Source organism: Cynocephalus volans, chromosome 12 (assembly GCF_027409185.1).
Source record: "Cynocephalus volans isolate mCynVol1 chromosome 12, mCynVol1.pri, whole genome shotgun sequence".
Classification (NCBI taxonomy): Eukaryota; Metazoa; Chordata; class Mammalia; order Dermoptera; family Cynocephalidae; genus Cynocephalus; species Cynocephalus volans.
Window position 1 is genome coordinate 66,919,465 of NC_084471.1, and position 27,561 is coordinate 66,947,025.

At 48.6% G+C, this 27,561-nt stretch overlaps 3 protein-coding genes across 4 annotated transcripts; 1 reads left to right on the forward strand and 2 right to left on the reverse strand.

Annotated features, from left to right (window-relative positions):
• Positions 1-5,696: 5,696 nt before the first annotated feature.
• AAAS (aladin WD repeat nucleoporin) lies at positions 5,697-16,236 on the forward strand. The gene is made up of 16 exons (XM_063075473.1): positions 5,697-5,857; positions 6,494-6,621; positions 8,077-8,132; positions 8,636-8,727; positions 8,907-8,953; positions 9,195-9,293; positions 9,607-9,750; positions 12,345-12,465; positions 14,387-14,511; positions 14,659-14,719; positions 14,871-14,961; positions 15,165-15,258; positions 15,346-15,413; positions 15,599-15,680; positions 15,797-15,881; positions 16,012-16,236. The coding sequence occupies exons 1-16, from the start codon at positions 5,735-5,737 to the stop codon at positions 16,234-16,236; spliced, it is 1,641 nt and encodes a 546-aa protein (XP_062931543.1). The 5' UTR covers positions 5,697-5,734.
• Positions 16,237-16,656: 420 nt separating this feature from the next.
• On the reverse strand, positions 16,657-22,429 carry MYG1 (MYG1 exonuclease). Its single transcript, XM_063075860.1, has 7 exons — positions 22,172-22,429; positions 21,854-21,966; positions 19,272-19,431; positions 17,564-17,716; positions 17,305-17,427; positions 17,007-17,185; positions 16,657-16,871 (listed from the first exon to the last, which is right to left on the reverse strand). The coding sequence occupies exons 1-7, from the start codon at positions 22,385-22,387 to the stop codon at positions 16,673-16,675; spliced, it is 1,143 nt and encodes a 380-aa protein (XP_062931930.1). The 5' UTR covers positions 22,388-22,429; the 3' UTR covers positions 16,657-16,672.
• A 242-nt stretch (positions 22,430-22,671) lies between these two features.
• Positions 22,672-25,707, reverse strand: PFDN5 (prefoldin subunit 5). 2 transcript variants are annotated; one of them, XM_063075787.1, is made up of 6 exons: positions 25,606-25,707; positions 25,297-25,399; positions 24,958-24,989; positions 23,938-24,012; positions 23,716-23,821; positions 22,672-22,878 (listed from the first exon to the last, which is right to left on the reverse strand). In XM_063075787.1, exons 1-6 carry the CDS (start codon positions 25,675-25,677, stop codon positions 22,802-22,804), a joined length of 465 nt encoding a protein of 154 aa, XP_062931857.1. In that variant the 5' UTR covers positions 25,678-25,707; the 3' UTR covers positions 22,672-22,801. The 2 variants fall into 2 exon arrangements, with proteins under 2 accessions (XP_062931857.1, XP_062931858.1); XM_063075788.1 differs by lacking the exons at positions 24,958-24,989; positions 25,297-25,399.
• Between the last annotated feature and the right edge of the window lie 1,854 nt (positions 25,708-27,561).

Sequence of the window (27,561 nt, forward strand, 5' to 3'; positions counted from 1 at the left end):
GCTGGGTGGAGGGTCTCCAGCCCCAGGGCTGCCTTGCTAGCCTCTCTTGGCTTGCGGACCACTGCTTGCCCCTCACTCCTTTGACCCCATGCATGCTGTCCTTTGGGGCTCTCTCCATCTCTCCCCTGGCCATTCTGGGCCAGGTATCTCCCTGCATGTCTCCTGAGCTCTCCTCCTTCTCCATGAGCCTGGCTTCCCACAAACTCCCATCTCAGGCCCTCACCTGTGTGCTTGATTCCTGCAATCTGGCTTCCTACACTTCCCTGGCCCCTGCTCACAGCTTCTCCCCCCCCAGACCCCCCATTTGTCATACCAATCAACTCACTTTCCGTACCAATCAACTCACTTTCCATTTGGGCTCCCAACATTATTTCTCCAGCTCACTAACTCCTTGACATGCATCATTTCTGCTTCCCAAGCTTATTTACTGCTTTCCCTAAGCTTCCAGGCTCCATTCTTCCCAACTTCTTACTCCACTGCTTTCCATTTTCCAGAGCTTTTTTCCTTTTTACAAACGCGATAATAATGATGATGATAATTTATTGCCCCCTGGTGGCCTTTTCATTAGGGACCAGAGTTAGGGGGATTGGGTTCAGTGACCTGGCCAGGAACAGGGTGCCAAGGGGGGGCAGACCAGTGGGGATCTGATCCCAAAGATGGGGTGACCCCAGGGTCAGGGAGGCTGCCCCCAGACCTGTATATTTAACCCCTATGTACCAGGAGTAATGAATAGTAATAATAATAATTCTATTTATCTAAGTTATGATGACAGGTCAGGTAGAGAGAGCTGGGGAGGGAAGTGGATCCATTTCTGCTAAGAACATTCTAGCCAAGGCCGGCCCGTGGCTCACTCGGTAGAGTGCGGTGCTGATAACACCAAGGGCATGGGTTCGGATCTTGTATAGGGATGGCCGGTTTGCTCACTGGTTGAGCGTGGTGCTGATAACACCCAGCCAAGGGTTGAGATCCCCTTACCGGTCATCTTTTTAAAAAAAAAAAAAAGAAAAAAAAGAAAATTCTAGCCAAATGCATTTCCGTATAGACAAAGTGTTAGTGGAAATCTTAATAGAATTTCTATCATCAGGATGTCAATTAATGGGGTTTCTCTTTTAATGAGGTCTCTACAAATTGGGTTGGTTAGCTAGATCTCTGTTAAAGAGTTGATGGGGTATCTTTCAACTAGGTGATCCCTAATATCCTTAGCCCCAGCCAGAAGCTGTGAAACCTCAAGTTCTATGGAGGGGAGAAGGACTGGAAGGTACCCCAGCTCCCTTAACCCCGGAGAGGGTTCTTCCACAGCCCCTCCCCTCAGAAACCATGACCCAATCAGGCTAATCCCCTGTTGCCATGGTTATGGAGAGCTTGCAGCTGCCTTCTTAGACATGCTCTTTGGGGAAGCCCACCTAACAGGAGGACATTGGTTGGGAGGTGTTCCTCCTGAAGAATGGGTGGGAAGGCTTTCTCTGGGATTAGATACAAATAAATTGATTATTTATTGAGTGCCTACTCTGTGCAAGGCACTTTGTTAGACTTGTGCCTGAGAAAGAAGAGTAGAACAGAGGTCCCCAATCTGATTTGGGGTGCATCCCCAGGCCCCCAACTTGGGACTTCGATGCTCCCAACTCCACCTCCAGTGACTTTTAAAGCCGCTTCGTGCCTTTGAATCCCTTTCCTGTGACTTTGGATCCTCCTTTTTTGTCCCCTGCTCCCTCAAGGCCCCAAGTTAAAGGGTTAAAGCCGCTGGATCTTGGGGAGCGGGTAACATTGTGGAAGGGAAGGGATCATGCCCTCATGGAGTCTTTTTTTTTTTTTAATTTAATAAATAAAAGTTCGATTTGAAATTTTGTCCTGGTGAGAAAAGGGGAAGAGGAAGGGAGACGGGTGGGCCACAAGATTTTTCCTTTGCAAATTGGGGACCCCCCCCAAGGGCGAATATTTTATTGTGCACGTTCGCACATTACCCCGCAGAAAAATGCTTCGTCGACCAAGCCCTCCAGCGGAGTACAGGTTTTGACAGTCCAGTGCTGTCTACAGAGTCATGAAGGCGCAGTGGTTTCTTCCCTGGCCCTTTCTCGGACTCTGCACCAACCGACCTTGGCCGGGGCAGTGACCCGGCCCAAGCACGGGCACCGCGGTCTCAGCGCGGCCCACTGCGCGACCCCAGCTGGGCCGTGGTGCGGCTCCTGGCGCGTAACCCGCTCCCTGCCCAGGGCCTGCAATCAGTCGGGCCTGCCACGGAGTTAGGGGAGGAACAAAAGCCACTCTGTGGCAGCCATCCCCAAGCCACAATAGGGCTTTGTGCAGCCCCTGCCCCCCAGGGCTCCCCCGCTGGGCTGAGGGAGCGCACAGGCCGCTCACCCTCGGCCTGACTCCCTGCTGCGCCGCCCGTCCGACCGTCCACCGTGCGGGGCCGACGGAGGCGCTGGAACGGGTGGGAGGGGGTCGGCTATCCCAGGGGCGCTCAGGGCGGGCTCGCGTTACGAGCCCCCTCCCCACCCTGCCGCCACCGCCCAGGTGCGAAATCTCCTGCCCTCTGGCGGAGCGCTCGGCTTCAAAGGCGCTTTGAAGAAACCCGAGTTCCGAAAACCTTAGTGGGCTGGGGGCTGTGGCAGAAGAGAGATCCGGGAGAGGGGGCTGGGGCGGACGAGGGGCGGGGGCCGCCTTGAAAGGGAGGAGGCCCGGAGTGGACCCCCGGGCTCCCGCCCCCACCCCGCTAAGCAGACTCCTCGGGACCCCCCAGGGTCTGGCCCTTTCGCCTCCCGGTCTCCGCCTGTCCGGTGCCAGCTCCTGCCCGCCGCAGCCCCGCGATCCTCCCCTTCCCAGTCCCTCGGCCCCTTTCATCTTCCCTAGACTCCGCTTGGGGTTTTGCTGGTTTTTGGGAGATAAAAACCGCTTCAAATAGCGGCGGCGCGCTGCCAGGACAAACAGGGCCGGGAGGGCCATGTGCGCCTGGTTACCGGCCCCTGGCCCGGGGCGCCGGGCTTTGGCGGGCCCGGGAAGGGTCGGCGGGCCGAGCTCCGGGCAGCTAGGCCCCCCAATGCCTCCCAAGGTGGGGGGCTCCTATTAGAAGTCTCGGGCAGCGGCCTGCGCGCTGTCTTGGTTTCCCGCTCAGGTCGTAGGGAGGGGTCGTGGAGACCGCCCGCTAAGCGCCAGGAGCCCCCCGAGGCGGTGCGTCACAGTCGCCGGGCAGCCACGCCCCCTGGTGAAGTTCTGGGGGAGCGCGTTAGGCCGAGACTTCGGCCTCCTCAGAACACGCAAATTGTGAAAACTATTCAACAAACATTAAATAAGCATACGGGGCGGGGGGGGGGGGCGGAGGGGGCAGAACTCAAAACTTGTGCCAGGCCCCAGGTGGGGGCAGAGAGAGGAATAGCACTGTTCCTTCCCTCCAGTTCACAGTACAAAGTAAGAAGCAGGCACCTAACAGATAATTATAACATAACCTATTGGTGAAAATCGAGGCTTCGTCGAAGGTTGGTGGAAGTTGCTGGAGGGAGTGCTTTCTTGGGGATATCTGGGGTTGGATGGTGTTATGATGTGGCTACAAACAAAAACTTTGTCGGGGAGTCCTCAGTGCTCTCCACTAATCTGTTAGACTCAAACCTGCCCCATTCCCCTTCTCAGGGAGAGTTTTCCCAGTCAAGTTCCCCAAACTATCCCTAGTTTATACCTTATGCTCTTTAAACTTACTGTGACTTCCCAGGTGACTGTGAAACTAATCTAGCAAATTAAACTGGGCTATTGGAAAAAGTTAGGGCCTTGCTACTCAAAATGTGGTCTGTGCAGTATCACCTGGGGATTCTTTGAAAATAGACTGAGCTGTATCCCATTAGAGGAGATTCACTTTCCTCATCTCAGGTGGGGTGCATTTTCAGGAGCCTTCTGGAGCCCTTTGTTTTCTGACCCAGAAATACTCCCTTGAGGGAAATTTTTCAGGTAGAAAGGAGGGGCGAACACAGCATCCAACAATGCTAGAACTAGAATGCCCCCTAGATTCTTCAGTGAGACTGGCAGCTCTTGGGAGTGGGAACTGTGCCTTACACATTTTTGAATTGCTCATTCGTTAAGTGAATACACCAATGCCCAAGGTCCCCTAGTTGATGGCAGAGTTATGGCTAATAATCTCCGACATTTGTTTGGTACTTTACATTATTATTATTATTTTTTTTTTGTCTTTTTCGTGACCGGCACTCAGTCAGTGAGTGCACCGGCCATTCCTATATAGGATCCGAACCCGCGGCGGGAGCGTCGCTGCGCTCCCAGCGCCGCACTCTCCCGAGTGCGCCACGGGCTCGGCCCAGTACTTTACATGTTAAATAGCTTCACTTCCACTATTTTGTACTGGAAACAACCGTGTGAAATAATTAGGACACTCTGCAAGTGAAGAAACTGAGGCTCAGGGCCGGCCTGTGGCTCACTCGGGAGAGTGCGGTGCTGATAACACCAAGGCCACGGGTTCGGATCCCATATAGGGATGGCCTGTTCGCTCCCTGGCTGAGCGTGGTGCTGACAACACCAAATCAAGGGTTGAGATCCCCTTACCGGTCATCTTTAAAAAAAAAAAAAAGAAAAAGAAACTGAGGCTCAAAGAATTCAATGACTTTTCCAAAGACACGGAGCTATAAAATGAGGAGCCTTAGACTCCAGTTCTACTTCCATCCACTGGAGTTAGAATAAGATCAATCGCACTTTTATTCTTAAATCAGAATGCCTGGTTTGGGTATATCTAGGTTCAGTCTCTGTGCCTCACTTTCCTCATGGTGATAACAGTACCCACCTCACAGGGTTGTTGTAAAGATTATATAAGCACATATGGTAATAAGTGCTCAGGAAATGTTACTGTTTTCCAACTGTCCTCTATTAGGCCTCAACCTCATAGCCAGCTTAAGGCAATTGGGCTGGGCTGGAAGGAATGCTTCGGAAACCTATGCCCTAACCGACCAGATGTTATCGGACCACAAGGACTGTGTCACCTTGCATACCACTGATTTTGAAGTTACCCATTACTCTGTCAGAACCCTCCCTAAAAGTTTTATAAACCTCCTGCTTTCCTTGGTTTGGGGGTACTGATCTGGTTCAGTCTCCCCTCCACGTTAGCTTTTGGCTGAAATAGCACCTGGCTTGGGTCTCTCTCTCCCTTTTCTCCCTCTCGCAGAACTTAACATCCCCACCTCCGCTTCCAGGACTCCTGACCCTGTGCGCCCTGGGTTCCGGCGGGCGTACCACTGTCTCTCGGGAGGTCTCCCCTCTGACTTTCCTCCTTCAGAACGCTTTTCCAGTAGCTTTCCAGCCAGCTGCCTGTGAAACGGCCTATATTTTCCTCTGGGCGACCCACAGGCTCGGGAGGACTTAATTACGTACTTCCCTGAACGTGGCTTATATTTGGCTTTCCGAGAGCCGAGTGAGTGGGGGACGGTGTTAGGGAATTCGGAGCTGGGAAAAACAGTAGACTCACAGGAAAATCACACACCCTCCCCCCCACGCCTTTGACCAAGTGTTGGCCCTGAGGACTGGTCCGCGCGCTTCTTCCCCTCCGGCCACCAGGGGACGCGCGAGGAAGCTCCGGAAGTCTATACCGGGACCGCGCATGCGTCCTTCTTCTCAGTTACTCTTCCCTTCACTTCCGTTGAACTTCGCGTTGCTGTTTGTTCCGTGCGGCTACCCGTCCACATACGAATCTAGCCCGGGAACTAAGAGTCGGAAGAACGGGATCTGTTCCGTCGAGACCGGCAAGATGTGCTCTCTAGGGTTGTTTCCTCCACCTCCGCCTAGGGGTCAAGTCACCCTATATGAGCACAATAATGAGCTGGTGACAGGCAATAGCTATGAGAGCCAGCCTCCTGACTTCCGGGGCCAGGTGGCCAGGGCAGGGAGGGAGGGGACCTAGAGGCATGGGGCGGAGTCAGGCACACTTGAGGAACAGAGGCAGCGTGGCGGGGGCGGGGTCGCATAGGCTGGCCGACTGGGAACAGCCTGGCAGGGGCGGTAGATGTATTTTAGAAGGGCTGGAATTGTATTTTAGGTCTGGGATTGGAGTATAAGGGATGCTGAGGAGCTGTGGGGCGGGCCTAGAGGGGATGGAGAGAACGAGTGCGAATCTAGGGAGTGTGGGGGTGCAGGAGAACTATTAAAAAGTTGGGGACAGTGGGAGAACTATTAAGGCACAGCTTGGAACTTACTGGGAAGGAAAAAGAAGGGAAACTGACATTTATTGAGCGTTTGCTATGTAAGAAAGAGGCTCTGAGTCAGGTGTTTTCTAAAAATGTTATACGATTTAATAATCACAGCAATATTATGAAATATTATTTTAGTTTTAGAGATAGGGAGCTAAGACTTGTTTCCCATTCTCACAAGTGTTAAATTTGTGGAACTGGGAAACAGGCCTCTGAGCATTTATGCTTAGCCTAGCCATGGGTTGGAGATGGCAGGGAGTTCAGCAAAGATCTGGGGGAGAGACTGGCTCACTGTCACGCCCCTCACTTCTGGGCTATAGTGGATCAATCTTCCTGTCCTACACCTGACCAAGGATCCCCTGAAGACCCCTGGGAGGCTAGACCATGGCACAAGAACTGCCTTCATCCATCACCGGGAGCAAGTGTGGAAGAGATGCATCAACATTTGGTGAGGCATGGCAAAGGGTTTCCTGGGCCATGGTCCGCAGACTCTGGAGAAAATAAGGTTACCACCCCTCTGCCTTGGGCTGCTCTTCAAAAGTCTGACTTAGGGCCGGCCTGTGGCTCACTCGGGAGAGTGTGGTGCTGATAACACCAAGGCCACGGGTTCGGATCCCACATAGGGATGGCCGGTTTGCTCACTGGGTGAGCGTGGTGCTGACAACACCAAGTCAAGGGTTAAGATCCCCTTACCGGTCATCTTTAAAAAAAAAAAAAAGGGCTGACTTATTTCTTCTCTCCATCAGAGACATGTATCATAAATCATGTCAGATTATCAGTCCTTACTGTGGAGCTCAAGGCTGTGCAACAGTAGTTCCATTTCATTTCTAATGATATGCCTTGTTTTCTGGTTTATGTGAACCTGCTCCCTGCCCCCACCTCGTGTCATTACCACTTCAGAGCTTTTACCTGAAGCTCAGCAAGGTTAAATATGAGGTTGTACTGAATTATCTCATACGTAGATCATTCATTTTGCACATAAAACAATGGAGCCCCACCACTTGGGTTCAGTTTCTGGCTATGCCACTTTTTAGCTGTGTGACCTTGGGCAAGTCACTTAATCACTCTGTTTCTCAGTTTCCTCATCTTTAAAATGGAACCTATCTTATAAGTTGTAGTGATGATTAAATGAGTTAATAGATGTAGAGCACGTATTGCTGGTTGGTTAGCTCAGTTGGTTAGAGCGTGCTGCTCATAATACCAAGGTCCAGGATTTGATCCCTATACTGGCCGGCCACCAACAAAAAAATGTAAAGCACTTAGAGAACATTGCCTGGCACATATTAATCCCTTCAAGGGTTAGCTGCTATTATTATTATTTTAGTATTACCATTAACTATAAGATAAATTTCTAGAAACTAAGTTGTTGGCTTCATAGGGTATGTTCATTTGTAATTTTGTGAGCTGTTGCCAATACTCCTCCATCGAAATTATACATACAGTGGATGAGAGTGCCTGTTTCTCAACACATGTGCTATCAAACTTTGTTATTTGGTATTTCAGTACAATTTAATTTGCATGTGCCTTTGTGTGAGTGAAGTTGAACGTCCCCCTCTAATCTGCAACCAGGCTGATCAATTTATTCCTTTGCTTAAAACTCTTCTATGGCTTTCCATTCATTGTCTTAGAGTAAGTCCTTACTCCTTGACCTGCTCACAAGCTCCCAAAGACCTCTGATCCTTAGTTGCCTCATCTGTAAATGGGCAGGATGACATTCAGAAGATTAGTGTGATAACTAAGTGAAAGGACAATATATATAAAGTGCCTGATACATAGTTGGCTCATTAAATGTGAGTGCCCTTATTTTGAATACATGTTTATTGAATGAATGAATGAATGAAATTTGTAGAGGGGGAATGAGGGGATGAGAGTAACCTGACTCACAGCTTCCTCTCCTTATTAGGCGTGATGTGGGCCTTTTTGGAGTACTGAATGAAATTGCAAATTCAGAGGAAGAGGGTAAGTATTTTTCCCTCCAGGCTTCTCTAGTTTTGTGATTAGTATCTCCCCTCCATATTCTTCTTCTTCTTTTTTTTTTTTTGTGACCAGTAAGGGGATTGTAACCCTTGGCTTTGTGTCGCCCGCACCGCTCTCAGCCAGTGAGTGCACTGGCCATCCCTATATAGGATCCGAACCTGTAGCCTCGGCGCTCCTAGCGCTGCTGCGCTCCCAGCGCCGCACTCTCCCGAGTGAGCCACGGGGTCGGCCCCATATTATTCTTGAACTAACCCCAACACCTTTTGGCCTAGCCTCTTTCCCTTTAGCCCTATTTTTCCTGTTGTCTTCTCTTCTTCCCTTCTACTATCTAGATAACCCAGAGTAGTTATCTAGAGTGGTGTCCGGAGCACTTGCTGGGCAGAAGGACCTAAGGAGTGCTTGTCCTTGCTTGTCTCTCACCTAAGAGGGTGCCTAGTAAAAGCCCTGTGAATGGTTTAATCAGAGCTGCTTCCTCAACCCTGCAGTGTTTGAGTGGGTGAAGACGGCATCCAGCTGGGCCTTGGCACTCTGTCGATGGGCCTCCTCCCTCCATGGGTCCCTGTTTCCCCATCTGTCTGTAAGTTTGGCTTCTTCCCTTGGCTTTCCTCCTAGCCAGTCCCTACTTCCTGTCCCTTCAGGTCAGGGTTAGGTGAGATGACTGCAGAGGTTGGGATTGGCCCAGGTTCCCTGTGGGAACATAAGAGGGGATGAACTACTTTTGTCCCAGGGTGTCCTCTGTCTGCTTTGTTCTTACAGCTCAGGAGTGAAGATCTGATTGCTGAATTTGCCCAAGTCACAAATTGGTGAGTTCACAAGCTCTCAGGCTTTGTGGAAAGGAAGTCCTGAACCTTGAAACTTCTTCTGGGAAAGAGAAGTCAAGGCAGATGCTTCTCCCACTCCTTTCCTGCTCCTACTCTCCAAAAACAAAAAAAAAAAAGAAGGAAAAAGTAGAGAACAACCATCTCACATGAAAAGGAATATGAGCTTGTGGGCTGGGGTTTGGGTAGGTACAGGTTCTGGCTTTTTGTGTCCACTGTGCCTTAGGTCCAGCTGCTGCTTGCGGGTCTTTGCATGGCACCCCCACACCAACAAGTTTGCAGTGGCCCTGCTAGATGACTCAATCCGTGTGTATAATGCCAACAGGTGTGTGTGGGCCTACAGGGTGGGCTCTGACTTGCCAGTCTCCTCTTCCCTTTCCAGCCTTGGTCCCAGGGGCGTCCTGCAGTGCCTGAGCCTAGACCACAGGGCTCCTTCCAGAAGTGGGGTTAGGGAACCTCCATACCTGGATGTGTCCTCTTCCCAGACCTAGAATTTATCCTATTGTTCTGTCCCACAATACTCCTGGGCCATGGATTGATCAGCTTTCTTCTCCGTGTCTTTCCCTCCTTAATTGCACTCGGGTACCCTGAGCCTTAGTGTCCTTGCTTTTACTCACTCCCCTGTCCCTTCACCACAGCACTATAGTTCCCTCTCTGAAGCACCGGCTGCAGCGAAATGTGGCGGCTCTGGCCTGGAAGCCCCTCAGTGCGTCTGTCTTGGCTGTGGCCTGCCAGAGCTGCATTCTCATCTGGACCCTGGACCCTACCTCCTTGTCTACCCGGTAAGTCCCAGCAGCCTGTCTTACATCAGCCTGAGGGTTGTGGCCTTGCTTGGGGTGGTGGATGGTAAGGAAGTCTGGAAGGAGAAGTTCCTTGTCCTCACAGCACTTCCCAGGGCTATGAGAGAAGCAGATCTAAGGTTAAGGTGAGGTGCTGGGAATGCTCTAATTTAGAGAAAGGGCCAGAACTAGGGCTTATGGGATTATGGGGTGGATGTATCTATGGATCATGGAGTAGAAAGACTGTCTCTTCCAGAGGACTGTCAGATACAGGTCTAAAGGAAGGAGAATGGGAATGAATATGGATAAGAGCAGAAACCAGTGAAATTGAAAAAAAAGTCCCCATGAGAACTAACTAAAAATAAAACCAGAAACTGGTTCTTTAAATTATGAATAAAGAAGAAAACCTTTTGTCCAGCCAAAGTACACTATTTTCAGAATTGGAGAGATAAACACAGATATGGAATAAAACAGAAGAATTATAAAAGAATATTATGTTGGGCCGAGCCCGTGGCGCACTTGGTAGAGTGCTGCGCTGGCAGCGCGGCGACGCTCCCGCCGCGGGTTCGGATCCTATATAGGACTGGCCGGTGCACTCACTGGCTGAGTGCTGGTCACGAAAAAACGACCAAAAAAAAAAAAAAAAAAAAAAAAAAAAGAATATTATGTTGAGGAATATTACATGACCTGAATAAATGGAGAGACAAGCTGTATTCCTAGATAGGAAAATTTAATCATAAAGATGTCAGATTTAGTGTACTTCCAATCATAATTCTGCTGGGTTTTTGTTTTTTGTGAACCAGACAAAATGAATACAGATTTTTTTTGGTTTTTTGCTGCTGGTCGGTACAAGGATTGAACCCTGGATATTGGTGTTATCAGCACCATGCTCTAACCAACTGGTAACTGGCCAGCCCAAATAACCTGGGATTCTTTTTTTTTTTTTTTTTTTTTTGCGGTTGGCTGGTACAATAAAATGATAGTTTTTATGAAGGAATAAATATGGGAGAAGGAAAGATTAGTGAGGGGAAACTAGCCCTACCAGGTATTAAATTATTTTATAAAGCTACAGTAATATAAAGTTATTGGTACAAACAGACAGAAAAAGAATAACATTCAGGAACACATCTAAGAATATACAGAAATTTGGGCCGGGCCGTGGCTCACTCGGGTGAGTGCGGTGCTGACAACACCAAGTCAAGGATTAAGATCCCCTTACCGGTCATCTTTTAAAAAAAAAAAAAAAAAAAAAAGAATATACAGAAATTTAATATATGATAAAGTTGGCTTTCCATTGCAATAAAGTTTAGATTTCTTTTTTAAAAATGGTGTTGGGATAATTGACTATCCATTTAGAAAAATAATGTAGTCCTTGCTTCACACTTTATATACAAATAAATTCTAAGCAGACTAAAGAACTAAATTTAAAAATTAAAAGGACTAGAAGATATAGGAGAATATTTCTCACCCATTCAAAATGATATTATTAAAATAAAAAATTTGATTATATCCAGTACTAGCAAGATTAGAAAAATGGGTCCTCTTATACACATTTGGTGAGAGTATGTGGTGGTATAAACTTTTCAGACAATTTGTTGACATTTATTTTTTAAAAGCTGTAAGCTTTTTTTTTTTTAGTAGGGGGAGTGGCTGGCTGGTATAAGGATTGAACCCTGTACCTTGGTGTTATCAGCACCATGCTCTAACCAACTGAGCTAACTGGCCAGCCCTCCTTTTTTATCCCCAAATTCCATTTTACTATTCTGTTCTACACAGATAATGACATGAATAGAAGAGATATAGGAAATGTTTTTTATAGCATTGTTTGTAATAACAAAAAATTACAACCCAAATGTCCATTTGTAGACGCATGGCTGAATAAATTATAGTCATCTATTCAGAAGAATATAAGTGAGTCACTGAAAAGAATGAGATGGATCTCTGTGAACTGACCTGAAAAGATAGCTGTAATTTATTTTAAAGAAAAGAATAAGTTGTATATCAGGGACCTAATATCTCATTGGAGCTAAATGCTATTAGTTAGGTGGGAAGAGGAGAGGGTGGCATTTACTCAGGTTAGTAGCCTGTACCTGTCAAGCCAAGTACATGGCTCTGGAAATACAAAGCTGAATAAGACACAGCAGGTGCCCTGGAGTATTTCCCAGACTAGTGATAGAGGTCGATCCATATGCAGTGTCTTTTTGACAGGCAGAAAACAATTCAGGAGCACAGACGGGGGAGACATTCTGACAAGTAAAGGCAGAAAGGCAGTTTTAGAGCACAGGGTGTGTTCTGGGGAGTGGGAGATAACTCTGGAAAGAGAAGAAGAGGTTGGAACTTTTTTTTGGTGGCTGGCCAGTATGGGGATCCAAACCCTTGACCTTAGTGTTATCAACACCATGCTCTAACCAACTGAGGCAATAGACCAGCCTTATTTTCTTTATTTAACTTCCATAATCCTTATTCCTTTTCCCCAACCTGGATTTGAGCTCGGAGGGGCCATTAGGATTAGGAGGTTTTAGCAGAAGGAGGCAAGGAAATAGAATCATGGGGCTTTCTTGTCTTCTGACTCCACACACTCCAATTCCCCTTGGCAGACCCTCTTCTGGCTGTGCCCAGGTGCTGTCTCACCCCGGGCACACACCTGTCACCAGCTTGGCCTGGGCCCCCAGCGGGGGGCGGCTGCTCTCAGCTTCACCTGTGGATGCTGCTATCCTGGTGAGTTGGTCCCTACCCCTCTTAGGGTCATGTCAGCCACCCCTCAGTCTTTTTTCTTTTTAAGTTTATTAATATTATTATCTTTTTTACATTCTCTGATGTTATTGGGGAGCAGCTGGAGGGGAGGCCAAGAGGAGAAAGAGGAAGGAAATAGGGTGGAAGAAGGAGAAGGAAGAGGGGCAGAGTTAGGCCTATGGCACTCCCCTCAATCCTGCATGAGAGACCAGGGAGCTTCCAGCGGTGGCTTGGTCATTGCTGAGAGTTGGGTGCAGATGTCAGAGGGGTGTGGCTGAGCCCTCGCCCCACACTGCCCTAGCTTGGGAGAGCCTGGGGGACTTCCTGCAGCAGCTAGGTGGTCATCACTGGGCTGGTTGCAGGTGTTGGGGGGGCGTGGCTGAGGCTCCCAGCCCTACCCGTTCCGTGGCTTAGTAACCCAGGGGGCTTCCAGTCCTTCTAGGTTTTGTAGGTGTTTTTTGGTGATGTGAGACCTTTACTAGTTAATAACAAACTTTTTCTCTGGTCTGTGGGTATTTTGTTTTTTCTTTCAGTTCTGTGTTGGATTATTTGCTGTTCCTACCACTTAAACTCTGCACTGGAACTAATTTATTGTTCTTTGCTTACTTCTAAAATGGGGGAACCTCCTGTGGGGACCAGTACTTGAGCTCTGTGGTTGAGCTAAATTGCTGCTTTGCTGCTGATTACCTGTGGAAGCCTTTTTGTGCAGCTCAGGTTTTAATGGTTGACTTTATAGGTACTTCTGGGTCTGGTGAGATCCAGTACACTTGAGTTGTGTAGAAACTCTGGTCTGGGCCTGAGTCTTTTCAGCAAACTGCACCTCCTGCTGTTCTGTATTCCTGACCAGTTTCCACTGAGTGGTCCTGTGCTGACTTGGGGGCAGATCAGCTGTCTTGTTGTTCCCCAGTGTTCTCCCAGTGGGCCCTCACCACCTGGTGGGTCTCCCTCACCACCTGTGCTCCAAACACTTCCCATGTAATGGGCCATGCACTGGTCCCTTGCGGTGACTCACCAGCCTCTGAGTGGCTCCTTTTTTTCAGTTGTTGTGGCTCCTTTCTTCTATGCGGGTCCATGGGAACCCTGTCGGTGGTCTTGCTGGCCTGGGGGCTACCAGGCCCTCTTCTCCCCTGTGGCCTCCAGGCAACTTCATCCGAAGGGCACAGCTGTGGCTTTTGCCAGCTCCTATTCTGTGTGCTCACCAGCTCCAGTCTTGAAGAGGCCAGGGCTCGAGATGGTTGAGCAGTTCTTTCTCTCATCGTGGCTTCTCCTGCCTTCATGTACTCCGTAGGTCTCTCCTCCTCTTCCCCTGAGCTCTAGAGGCCCCAGCTTGGCTGTTGTTGCTTTTTAATAGTTGTTAGTTGGTTGATTTGTCGGAGAGAGTGACGCTGGGGACCGTCTATTCCACCATCTTAATCGGAAGCCACCCCTCAGTCTTGAGGAAAGAACATTCTTCGCCTGGTAGTGGAAAATGGGGGAAAGAGAGGGGTAATCATTTATTCAGTGTTAGGCTTATCCAGAGAAGGAGCTTCACCATCCAGACTCCTCAGATCTAAAATTCTTTTTTTTTTTTTTAAAAGATGACCGGTAAGGGGATCTTAACCCTTGACTTGGTGTTGTGAGCACCATGCTCAGCCAGTGAGCGAACCGGCCATCCGTATATGGGATCCGAACCCGGGGCCTTGGTGTTCTCAGCACCACACTCTCCCGAGTGAGCCACGGGCCGGCCCCAAGATCTAAAATTCTGCCTGCTATAATTGTAAACATAAACCTATGCCCTTATGTTTAAGAGTTCCTTTCCTGCTTCCTCCGCTTTCTGGTTCTTTATACCTTAAAGAGGGTACCCCACTGTGAGATGATAAGGCGCTTGAGTTTTCTCTGTCTCATTCTCCTGCCTCCATTCTCCTAGGTATGGGATGTGTCAACAGAGACCTGTGTCCCCCTTCCCTGGTTTCGAGGTGGTGGGGTTACCAACCTGCTCTGGTCCCCAGATGGCAGCAAAGTCTTGGCTACCACTCCTTCAGCTGTCTTTCGGTGAGAGAGTGAAGGGTAGAAGGAGGTCAAGGACCTAGAGAAAGGCACTTGGCTCCTGGAGTCTGACCTTGGGACTACCAGAGAGAGGGAGGTCTAGGTTTTAGAACCTAGAGGTCCTGAGTGGTAATTTGCCTTTCTCTGGTTTAGAGTCTGGGAGGCCCAGATGTGGACTTGTGAGAGATGGCCTACTTTGTCAGGGCGTTGTCAGGTAAGAGGGGACTGTGATTCACAGAAGGTGGGGAGGAGGTGATTCCAATGGATCCCTGCTCCCCCAAGCCTGGCTCCCAACTTCTACTTCTTTCCCTCGTGTGTTCCCCTTATAGACCTCCCTTCCCCTGTCTTTTGCTCCCTGACCCCAGACTGGCTGCTGGAGCCCAGATGGAAACCGACTACTGTTCGCTGTATTGGGGGAACCACTGATTTACTCCTTGTCATTCCCAGAACGTTGTGGTGAGTTAGGGCAACACTTCAGGATGCAAAATATCTGGGGTGGTCAGAGGGAGGCAGCAACCTCTGTAAGATGCTACTCTGAGGGATAAAGGGAAGGATTGAAAAGCTTAGACTTCAGAGGTGTTGATGTCCATAATAAGCTGGCAGGGGAAACAGTGAGAGGCCTGTTTCCTGCAGGTACGAACCTCTGCTCTTATCCACAGGTGAGGGAAAGGGGCGCGTTGGAGGTGCGAAGTCAGCAACGATTGTGGCAGATCTCTCTGAGACAACAATACAGACGCCAGATGGTGAGGAGAGGTGAGCTGAGTAGGTGAAGGAGGGACGTTGAAAGAAAGGTGGGAGGGACCACACTGAGCTCTTCTAACCTCCAGTCCTGACCTATAGGCTTGGGGGAGAGGCCCATTCCATGGTCTGGGACCCCAGTGGGGAGCGTCTGGCTGTACTCATGAAAGGTAAGACACCCCCGCTCCAATACCGGCCAGCTGCCCCCCCACAAAAAAGAGACGAGCAAGTGCTTTGTTAGGCAACAGCCACCTTCTCCATTGAGTGTGTCTGTACCCTGGCCTTCAGTTCTCCACCCTTGCCCTGGGACTCTGCCTCCAGAATTCCTCCCTATTCCTGGGTCCATTTCTTATAGGAAATCCACGGGTAAAGGAAGGTAAACCAGTCATCCTCCTTTTTCGCACTAGAAACAACCCTGTGTTTGAGCTACTCCCCTGGTAAGTACTGGGCAGGCCTTTAGGTCTGGGCTCTCACCAGCCTTCTCGCACCAAAACCACAGCACGCACCTCCCTTCTGCCTCCAGTTGCTTGGTCACCTTTTCTTCTTCCCCTAGTGGCATCATCCAGGGGGAGCCAGGAGCCCAGGCCCAGCTCATCACTTTCCACCCTTCCTTCAATAAAGGAGCTCTGCTCAGTGTGGTGAGTAGGCCAGGCTGCTGGGGGTTTCCAGGGTGGAGTGGAGAAGCTGAGAGCCTTGGTTGCTGTGTGGCTCTGCCATGTGGCCTTCTTTGGGACCAGGCCCTGATGATTTTCTTTCCCCTCTCTGCAGTGCTGGTCCACAGGCCGAATTGCCCACATCCCTCTGTACTTTGTCAATGCCCAGTTTCCACGTTTTAGCCCTGTGCTTGGACGGGCCCAAGAGCCTCCAGCTGGGGGTGGAGGTTCTATTCACGACCTGCCCCTATTTACTGAAACATCCCCTATCTCTGCCCCTTGGGACCCTCTCCCAGGGCCACCACCTGCTCATCCCCACTCCCCTCACTCCCACCTCTAATAATAAAGTTTGTTTTCCACTCAATTACCAGACTCTGTCACTTCCAGGGAATTGCATTGGGGTATAGTGGGGGAAAAAAAGCATGAACTTTGGGTTAAGATCCTGCTCAGTTGGTTAGCTCAGTTGGTTAGAGTGCAGCCTGATAACACCGAGGTCATGGGTTTGGATCCCCATACCAGCCAGCCACCAAAAAAAAAAAAAAAAAGATCCTGCTCTGTCACTTTTTAGCTCCTTCTTGGGGATTTGGTTGTTATTTAATCCTAGGAACTGGATGGTTTTCTGAAAAGGAAAGCTGAGAAGTTAGTGCAAGAAAAACACCTAGCCTAGGGTCTTGCACATAATAGATGTTTCACTTTTCCCAGGTTTGAGCAAGTTCCCAGAATGGTGTAGGGCAATAATGGGTCAAAGACTGGGTCAGTATGAGATAGAGGAAGTTTTATTGAACCGAGGGATTTGTGGGAGGCGTAGGCACTGGGCGCTGTGCCAAGGTAGCACGGGCCATGCTCAAGGCACCTTCTCGGGTTTGGTGCCCACCAATGAAGCCACTGGCATGGACGAAGATGCAGCCAGGGATCCCACTGACCTGGTCCAGTGCTTTGTCCCGAAGACCCCGCCATGGCTCTGGCAGAGGCAGCCTACATGTAAGCAGAAAGAAGGAGTTGGTGGAAGCAAATGGAGGCCTGAGGAACTAGAGAAAGGAGCAGAGGAAGAGGTTGGCAGCCTCCTCTAATAGTGCTGAAGGTCTGCAAGGTGGTTCTCTGGGGTCTGACCTGCTTTGAAATGAGTGGGGCTCCTTGGGCACACATTGTACCCGCCACTGTCCACCTTGGTCAGTATAGATAACAAAGGTGACCACCGGGGGGGACAGCACAGATTCCAGGTGATAGAGATGTTCCTTCCAGGGGCATCCACCTTTTGCCAATTCTACTATCTCTCCACTTAGGTCCACCTGAAAGGGAAGTGGGAAGTGGCTAGAAGGTTTACGGTAGAAGCAGGAGCCCCTGTTGACCAGCAGCCTGCCAGCAGTCACTGATCCTTGAGCCACAGTGCCTCCTCTTAGGCTTGTACCTGGAATCGCTGGGCTAGGGCCTCTTCTACCAAAGCCCGGGCCGGTAGCCAGCTGTGCTGGTAGAAGTCTAGTCTCTGCAGAAACTCCTCTTGAACCAGATCCATTGCACGCTTGAACCCTGACTGGGAATGGGGGGGAATCAGAACAGTGGTGCTGGCCCAAACTTTTGACTCTGCTAGGGCCTAGGAGAAATAAACACTCATTTCCTCCCGAGGTTCTTACATGTTTCAGGGTCTCTCTCCCAGGGACCCTCCTTACCTCAGTGTCTTGGTAGGGCTGGTTCCAGGTGGGATTAAGTCGAGCAACCCGGGCACTCAGTGTAGTGGTCAGTACATATCTAGGCTCCCCCTCTTCCCACTGGGAGATCCCATTGTCCACAGCATCAATCTCCTCCACGAAGTTCTCGTACATCTAAGGCAGCAGCAAGGGAAATGCTCTTGAGGATACCTACCATTTGTGTAAAGTCTTATAGGTTTCTTCCATTTAACCCTCACAATAGCCCTGCAAGGATCTCTCAACATTACCTGAATGAGGAGAGAACTGGGGAGTTCAGTGGCTTGCTCAAGGCCAGAGAGCTAATAGGGTTGGGACTGGATTCAGATCACCTGATTTCGAATCCTGTGCTCACTGTACTGTGAAAACCCCAAGCCAACGCCAGCATGTATGGGGAGGGGGCTGCTGACTTCTGAACAAGGAAGGTTTCCAGTTCCTAGAGGGGTTTGGTGGAAGTGGCTCCCTACAGCTGAGGGAGGGTACACCTTCAGGTGGGCTGAGTAAGCTACTCAGTGACACAGTTAATGAGGTACAGCAGGACTTAGCCAAACACACAAGTCAAGTGAGAGAGAGAGTACTAGACTAGACATCAAGAGCTGGTATGTGGGGTTATGGGTTCCAGGGAAGCCCATAATGTGCCACATGACATCAGTAGTTGCTGCATCTCCTGAGCCTGAAGAAATGCTAGGACAATGCCTCAAGAGCTTTGGGGCAGAAACAATATGGGATGTCACTGTTTTATGCAAAACTTCCCTGCAAAATAGGCCTCCATATCAATATACTGTGGTATGTAGAAAAAGCGCTACTCTCAGGGAAAGCTGAAAAATCAACTCCTTTATGCCCAGCACCTCTTGGTCTGGACCCCCAATGTTTTATGCTCAGTTAAAACATTGATTTAATTTAGTCAGTTGTTTAGAAACCTCTCGGCAATGGAAGGAAAAATTAACCAAGGCAGACTAAAACCTTGGTATTCTAAAAACTCTAATTTAACCTATTCATATTTCTTCACTTTTGGAGCGTACTAATGCTATGTGTTAGGGGGCAGAAGATGGGCAAGCTAAGACTGAGAATTGAACTCAAGAGCCTACATGCAAAAAAGAGCTGAGTGGATCTAAGGTTTGACTCATGAATGTCATAGCAGTCGGGTCAAGTAGGTGTCATCAGTACCATTTTGATCTGACGTGTGTACCAGGGCCACTAGCCCAAAAGCAAGAAGCTGCTTGCAGGGGACACTGGTTAGAACCTGAAGATATTTTCATAATCAAACCCTTCCCAGCTGAGCTTCCCAGCTTGTGCACCACCTGTAAATTACACTGGTGTCTCAGATATGCTCCCTCAACCTCAGGGCAGCCAGAACTTCTGAGTCTGATGCTCCTAAACATAAGCAGTATTCTCTATTTACCCAAAGTCATTTCTGTGTGGCAGGAAAAAGGCCAGGAAACGCTGCCTTATGGTTTTCAAAGCCCTTCCCCATATATTATGCCATCTATTTCTCACAACCACCCCAGGAAGTAGGCAGGGGAGATATCACGATCCCCTTGTGAGATGAGCCTGACTCAGGGAGAGGATGAGTACTGGACCTGCTATGGGCCAGAAACCCTGACCTGAGGCCCAGTCGAGTGCTGCAGGAGTGCCACACCCAGTGGCCTGGTGGAGATGCATGTGTGGGGCATCTCCATCCTCAGGTACCCACCTTGTCATAGAGGGTGCCCACCACGCTGTCCTCTTCACTAGTGCCCAGCAACTGGGCCAGGAGCTTGTGCCCGAAGTGCAGATAGATGAGTCCCGCACTGCTCAGCTTGGTCTGCCAAGGCTTCCCAGGGGACAGGGAGCTCATGGTCTCTGTGAAAGACCTGAGGAGCACAGGTAGGTGGGGCTGAGGTGAAGGAGCTAGCCCTGGTTAACACACTGCATGTGTGTGTCTGTGCATGTGTGCACATACAGACATGTGCAGACACAGGTGGAGTGCGGTGGGGTGTGGAGGGGAGGACGGGAAATATTGCAGGAATTGGGAGAGGAAAGCCCAGCTGGGAAGGCTTTGGCTTTTCCTTAGGGATAACATGGACTTACGTTCACGGATTCATTAAACAATGGTTAACTCAACGCTTGCTACACGCCAGGTTTTGTGTTTTTAAGTATTAAGGATAAAAACTAAGACCCTGTCCTTGCCTTCAAATTAATCTATTAGAGGCAGACAAACACAACCAATTAATCAAATACTCTAGCTAGGTTATAACAAGAAGGAGGGAGGGGATAAGTGTTCAGAGGAGAGCCTTTAGGTCATTCCTGAAAGATGAATTAGTGGGCATTCACCAGACACACAAGTGGTGAAGGAGAAAAGGCATTCCAGGTAGAGGGGACAACATGTATGATGGCTGAGACAAGTCTCTTCACAGAATTGTAAGAAAGGCAGCTCGGGTGTGAGGAGTGAGTGGCAAAAGATAAGTCAAAAAGGCAGGCAGGGGCCAGACTATGCAGGCCTTATATGTCCTGCTTTGGAGTCTGGGCTTTATCTGTAGGTAATGAGGAGTCACTGGTGGTATTTTAAGCAAGCAGGTGCATATTAGGAGCATTGCCCCAGCCAGCATGAAGAACAGATACAAGGCTATTACCTGCAACGGTCCACATAAGTAAGGAAAGCAGGAATTTGTATAGCAATGGGACAGAGAATACGGAAAAGGTATGACAAATGTTAGGGAAGTGGAAACTACAGACATCATTTCTAAACACTAGTCCATCTCAGAATCACCTAAGGATCTCATTTTTTGTTAATGACTTTTATTATTAAACATTGAGTAAATACAGAAGAATATTTGTAAAATATTCACAAGGTGTAAACACAAATGATATAATACCTCCTCCCACCCCACCAATAAAGTTCAAAAAGAGGCAAAACTAAATATACCATTGACAGAAATAGACATGTGCTAATCTATACATAAGAACAAGGGTATGATGAACACACAGTTCAGGATATTGCTTACTTGGGGCAGGAAGTATTACATATTGCTTACTTGGAAGGAGAAGCAATATGTATTCTTTTATGTATCAAATATTGTATAGTTAAAAAAATATATATATATATATAAAAGTAAAACCATTTGAAAGAAGGAAGTGGTCAATAATGTCGAGTATCACAAAGAGGTCAGTTAAGGTGAAACTCTAAGCCAGCTCCCTGGTTTGGTGCTCAGGTCACTGGTGCCCTTTCATTGAGCAGTTCCAGTGGAGACTGGGAAACAATGAGCTGGAGGAAAATGAACTGGAAGGGAAGAGGTGGAGCTAAGGTCAGCTATTCTTTTGAAGAGTAGCTGAGAAGGTGAGAGAATAGGCTGTAAATACCGAGAGGGTTTCCTCCCGACATCATTTATAAAACATGTACACTTAAAAAAAAAAAAAAAAAGAGAGAGAGAGAAATAGAGATGTAAAATGAAACATCTTTATAATCCCTCAGAGATAACTACTTTTAACAGTGTGATTTATATGAGGGAGGGTTTTAATTTTTTAAATTCATTTCTTTGTTTTCAAGATGGGAGATGGCTTGAGCAGAGTTTTTGGCTGTAGGGAAGGAGAAGTAGAAACCCTGGTGGCAGAATTGTGATGTGAAGTCCCAGAGGAGAAAGTAACAGGTTGGAAAAAGGGCAGAGGATAAACCTCCAACAGAAGAGAATAATTTCTCCTGAACTGAAAGTAGTATGTTTGGGGGTGGGAAGCTGAGGAAGTGCATACAGGAAAAGCTCAACTCCCTTTGAAAATAGGCAGGGACACTCACTGAGGGAGTCTGATGCAGTAGGGGGCTTGAGAGGGAAAAGGCTTGGAATAGTACTGTAGATAACAGGCCACCCACGGACAAGAAATATTTCCCAATGGAAGAGTATAAATGACGTAGAATACTAAACACATCTGAACTGTCACTCACTGCCACAATCATATGCACCCAGCAGTCTGAGGTGGGGCAGCAAGGGGACGTGAATGGATTAATCCCAGATAGGGTATTAGTTGGGGTGATGTCAGTGCTGGCGGGAGAAAAGCCTGACTGAGCCAAGGAAGGGGGTGAGTCAAGAGGGGCCTGAGGGACTGACTGGGAACCAAGGGAGGTCCAAGGCCAGGGAGATGGGTGAAGAACAGGCAGAGAGCTGGAAGAATGGAAGGCTGTAGTCCCAGTGGGACTCACGAGTTTGATCTCAATGAGGAGGCAGAATCACGGCAGTGTCTGGCTGAATTAGAGCACAGAAGAAAGTTAAAATCAAGAAAAAGAAATGGTATCTAGGAACCCACCTCTGGTGATGGTCATATCGGTGTCTCTGAGGGTCATACTCGCCACCCACGTCCACCACGATGTCACACGAAGCTAGTTTTTCGGGGTCCCGGGTCCGCACAATCTCTGCATCCTGCGGAGGATGGAGGATTGGTAGGAAGGTGAAGGTGCTGCCAGGGGTGGCGCGGGCAGAGGATTAACGTTGGGTTCCCCGGGTATCCGGGATGGTTAGGAGGGATGCTCAGGCTGCCCGAGCTACCACAGGGACCTCGTTAGGGGAACGGGGTCCACCCGGGGGGCATGCAGGCAGTGCCACGGTCAGTTTTCGCAAACCGTACCTGATACTCCGGCAGGAGGCGAAGCAATGCGCATGCCAGCGCCTCGTCGCAGTGGAAGGTGCCGTTATGTGTCCCGATTCGAGGCGGTGCCATTAACTTGCTTCGGGGTCGTTTGGGGGGTGGGGTGGACTCTGGGCCGAGCATGCAGCGCCGGATTCGGAGGGGTGGAGGCCGCAGCGACCACGCTAAGAGACCGCGCAAGAAGCCGTGGCCCATGCGGCCACCCTCACGGGGAGGCTGGAACACCGACCTGGAAGAGGAAGTGCCCGCGCGGCTTTACTTCCGCTTGTCGGCCGTTCCCACGGCAACCGGCCTCGCAGAGAGAGGATACTACCCAGCGCAGGAGTTCTCGCCACTTCCTCAAAGAGTCCGTGGTGCAGCCTCCAAGATGAGCACGGCATCGCCCCAGCTGATCAGGCTCCGCCGAGGGGCCCATCTCCTGACGACCCTCCTCCCATCTCCATCACCAGTCCCTTGCTTAATGCAAGAAACGACCAACATTCTGCCCAGCTGGCACGTTTATTAGCATTAGACACAAGACCCTTCCCCTTCCCGACACCAGGAAGCCACGCCCATAAAGTTCCAGGCCTCTGAAGCAGGGTCCCTCTGCCTCATTTCTGCAACAAACTCTCAGGCCTTGGCGGCAGCCTGAGCTGCCCCCAGGGCTGTAAGCTGCTGAATCTTCTGGCTCATCATTTCCATGACAGCTGTTAGAAAAAACGGAAGAGTCAGATCCTGCTCAGGAGCTAAAGGGGAGAACCTAGAGTTAAGGAAAAGTAACAGGGGAGATTACAGCTAGGTGGACAATCAACTACAGTTTGTTAATAAAACTTTTAACACAGTGATCCACTGTGGGGTACAGACATTAACACAAATTTACAGTATACAATGTGTCAGTCAATATACTAACCACTGGGATAAAAAAATGAACACAATTCGATATTAAATGAGTTAGATGTAACCAAAAAATTATAATGTGGAAAAGATTTTTTCCATAAGAACAGTGGTTCTCAATCCTGACTGTAACCATCACCAGGGGAGCTTTTTAAAAAAACACTGACCCCTGGGACAACTGCCCCTGCCTGCACTTGTCGGTTGATTTAGTCAGTCTGGAGTAAACCTAGGGTTTCTTTTTAAACTTCCTGGGTGATTCTAATGTGCAGCCAGGGTTATAATGGCTAGTATTTAGTTCGGGTTATGTTTCCTTCCTGTGTGTAAATTTATGTACACGTGCATCTCATACCCCCAATCCACCCCTATTAAATAGAAGCTCCACAAAAGCAGACATGATTTCTTTCCTCTAAATCTCTCACTCAACCCAGGAATCTATAAATAGTGGGTATGTAAATACACAAAATCTAGAGAATAACACATCAAGACATCAAAGAAAAAGAAAGACATGATTTTATTATTTATTTATTTATTTATTCGTGGCTGGCCAGTGCAGAGACCCAAACCCTTGACCTTGATGTTATAACTGGCCAGCCCCCTGTTCTGTATTATGGAGGCAGAAAGGGTTAAGAGGTGCTCCAGGTAGAACTTACCCTGTTTCATGGCATGCTTCTCCTGCAGAGCGGGCTGAATTTTCTCCATTTGCTTGGTGAGGAAGTCTATTTTCCTCTTGAAGAAGTCTTTGGCATCCTCAGCTGTCTGCAAGATCAGAGGTGAATGAGGAGCTAAGTGGAGACCCTATGCTGCACTCTAGCTCTTCCCCTAAACTTCCCTTCCCTGCTCAGAGGGACATCCACATGCTTCTTCCCACTCACCTTCTCTACATAGTAGCCGGTTCCCACGTCGATGAGCACATGTTCCACGTCATGTAGCTTCCCAGGAACATACATCTGAGAAGCAAGGATTAAGGGAAAAACTAGCCCAGCATGAGCCATGATTCCCTGTCAACCAGTCTGCTTAGCCTCCGAAGACGCTCCTTTTCTAAAAAAAAAAAAACTACTAAACAATCTGGAGGCCTTAGAACTATAACTCCAAATGGAGAGAGACAAAGAAGTAATTCCTAATGGAGAAAATTATATATGCTAGAACACTCTCCTGTCCCAATCCCATCTCTCATCCTACAAGCAGTTCTTGTAATTCTTCCTATTATCCCCTCAATAATACAATAATGTTTTCCTACTGATCTATAGTAGCAAAAGTGAAAAGCTAGCTTCACTTCTCTTCAACACCCTCAATCATGAGTAGGTAATGCCTGAGAGATTTAATGTTCTTTATTTAATCATTCTCTACTACACTGCTATTCCTGTTTCCCCTTTAGCTCCTGACCAGTTCTCTGACTACAGATTACAGGGGCCTTATTGCTATAACTTGCTCATTCAAGTAAAATATTCAATGGGTGGACACAATTCAGGTTTCTTAGTAATAGCAATTTAGGCATGAGCCACAATTAAGTTGAAATTGAGGATTAACAAACAGAGCCAACCTCCCTGTCTCTACATCCTCCTATTCTTCTATTGCCTATGTCTTCTATATGTTATTAGCAAAAGTAAACCACCAGCTTTATCTCCATAACAGACTAATATCCTCAAGCAGCAAAGAGAAATATCACACCTTAAATCTACATCCTAACTTGGTACTCAAAAGGCATTAGCTGCATATTGATCCGAAGTTAGATAAGAGAGCTATGAAGTGTTTATAATAAAAGTGTTCTCAAAATCACGTGGTGGGGACTCTGGAGTAATCAAAACTATCACCCTCCCCATCCCCGCTTTGTGGGGAGAGTGAACGGAGAAAAGGAGGAGAAGGCACGGTGGCAGTTCCTGTGGAAAGGATACAGAACTCGTCAGTGGGACGAGTAATTCTTTCCCTGTGAAAGCAATGAAGACAACCACCTGGGGAACGTTGGCAACTCCAACGTTAAGATGTTAAAGGGAGTTCCAACAGTGTACAGCGCCCACAGATAATGTGAAGAGAACGGAAACAAGGGCAGCAGGAGCAGGAAGGTCCTGTACACTCAATTCTAGACAGGCAACATGCAAGAAGCCCATGAAGTGGTATACAATACGTAACGGACTGTTTTCTCGTCTCAGGTAAGGAAAACTGGATTAGGAGGTGGGACGAGAAAAGCAGGCTCGCCACATTCCCCAGGTTGCCCTCACCCGCCTACCCCATACCCTCGTTGCTCTTGTTTAGCACGTTCAGACAGTCCTTGGCTTCCACATACTTGGTCTGTACCACCTTGAGCTGAGCAATGGACGTGGACAAGAACTCCACTTCCTAAGGTGGACGGAAAAGAGGATCAGTGTGGAGACTGCAGGGAAAGAGGAGTACGGCCGGGTAGGGGGCGGGTCCTGGGACCGGATGGGGGTTTCGCCTGGGAAAGGAAGCCTCTCGAATTGGGGAAGGAAAGGGGGGCGAGGAAGGACGCGTGGGTCGAGGGGAACATGAAGTGGAAAAGAGGTGCCTCTGGGGCTCGTCCCCACCTGGTCCAGCTGGTTCTTGAGCATTTCTAGCTGCGGCAGATTCAGCTCGGTGATGTTAACCGACTGCGCCATGTTGGGAAGGAGGACTAACGAAGAGGAAGCCGGTTCAGCGAGCAACCCTCTAGCCGTCCTCTGCGCATCTCGATGGCTGCGCCAGGAGGCCTCGCTGCGCCAGACATCTCTATGACCCTCCGTCTCGGAAAGGAAGGAGGGGCTGGAGCCTCTCAGAGACTGGCTTTTGATTAGAATAGGTATCGGCGTATTCTTTTCACAAAATATTCTAAGCCTATTGCTGTGAAGTTATAGTAAACAGGACTCTTGCCCTCGAGAAACTTAAAAACCTTAGAGTCCTCAGGACATAATCACAATATTGCAAAGCAGCGTATGCTACTGCAGTGGCTGGTAGAAACCTAGTGACTGACAGGCCAGGAGGAAGCCTGTATGGTGCTTTGGGAAGATGAAGCGGAAGATTCTGGAGGTGGAGAGCACAGTAAGGAGACATCATTACCAACCAACAAGCACAGCACGAGATTTATTAATCAATAAAATGTTTTACCGTGTGGCAGGTGCGAGAGATAATCGACAGACAGGGAGATATGCTTCCGAGAGGAGCTTAATTTACTTGGAAAGACAAAAACGACACACGAGTAGCAGAACCTCACAGAATCTGCTGCTTAAGTACACAGTACTGATAAGTGTAACAGCTATATAGTTGGCCCTCCGTAACCCTGGGTTCCATATCCCCACGTTCCCCATTAGCAGATTCAACCAACCGTTGATCAAAAATGTAGTTAGGGGCTGGCCTGTGGCTCACTTGGGAGAGCGTGGTGCTGACAACACGAAGTCAAGGGTTAAGATCCCCTTACCGGTCATCTTTAAAAAAAAAAAAAATGTAGTTAGGCCTACTATGGTTGCGTCTGTACTGAACACGTACAGACTCTTTTTTCTTGTCATTAGTCCTTAAACAAGTGTAGCAACTATTTGTAGCATTTATATTGTATTAGGTATTTTTAAGTAATCTAGAGATGATTTAAAGTATACAGGAGGACGTGTGTAGGTTATATGCAAATAATACTCAGCCATTTAAAGGACTTGAGAATCCATGGATTTTGGTGTCTGTGGGGATTCTGAACAAATTCCCTCCGTGTGGACACTGAATGACAACTGTATGTGTGAAGACAGCAGCAGCCTCTAACATCCACTTATGAGGGAGGCAGGGCAACTGAGGCATTAAAGCTAGTGCCACTCCCAGGATACATGAGGCAGGAAGACAGGACAGACCAGATAGCACCTGGCCAAGACACTCTCAGCGGTCCTACCACAATCCTTCCTTGGGCCTATCTCCACTTAGAGCATTTTCAGCACCGCACTCTACCGAGTGAGCCACAGGCGGCCCTTCACTTAGAGCATTTTGATGCCCTCTGTCCTTCAGCTTTATCTGCCAAGGCCCAGCCAGGCCCATCTTGTCCTCTTGGCTTTGCCTTTCTTCTCAAGGCTCTCAAACTTGAACTCCTGCAAGCTGTTCCCATCTGCTAACAGTACCACGTGGAGGGAAGCGGGCAGTCATCTTGTCTTTAAATATTCTCAGATAGGGCCGGCCTGTGGCTCACTCGGGAGAGTGTGGTGCTAACACCAAGGCCACGGGTTCGGATCCTATATAGGGATGGCCGGTTAACTCACTGGCTGAGCGTGGTGCTGACAACACCAAGCCAAGGGTTGAGATCCCCTTACCGGTCATCTTTAAAAAAAATAAATAAATATTCTCAGATAAACTACACAAAACAGGGTTTAAGTGATATATCTTTATTATATTAAGGTTAAATCAAAAAGTATTTCATATAAAACACTGGGGAAAAGTCACTTTAAAATATTTATACTAAGGGTTAAATCTAAGTTTGGAGGTAAAACAATCAGTCAGTCATATGGTTTCTATCAGCGCAAGACAGCTCCAAGGGA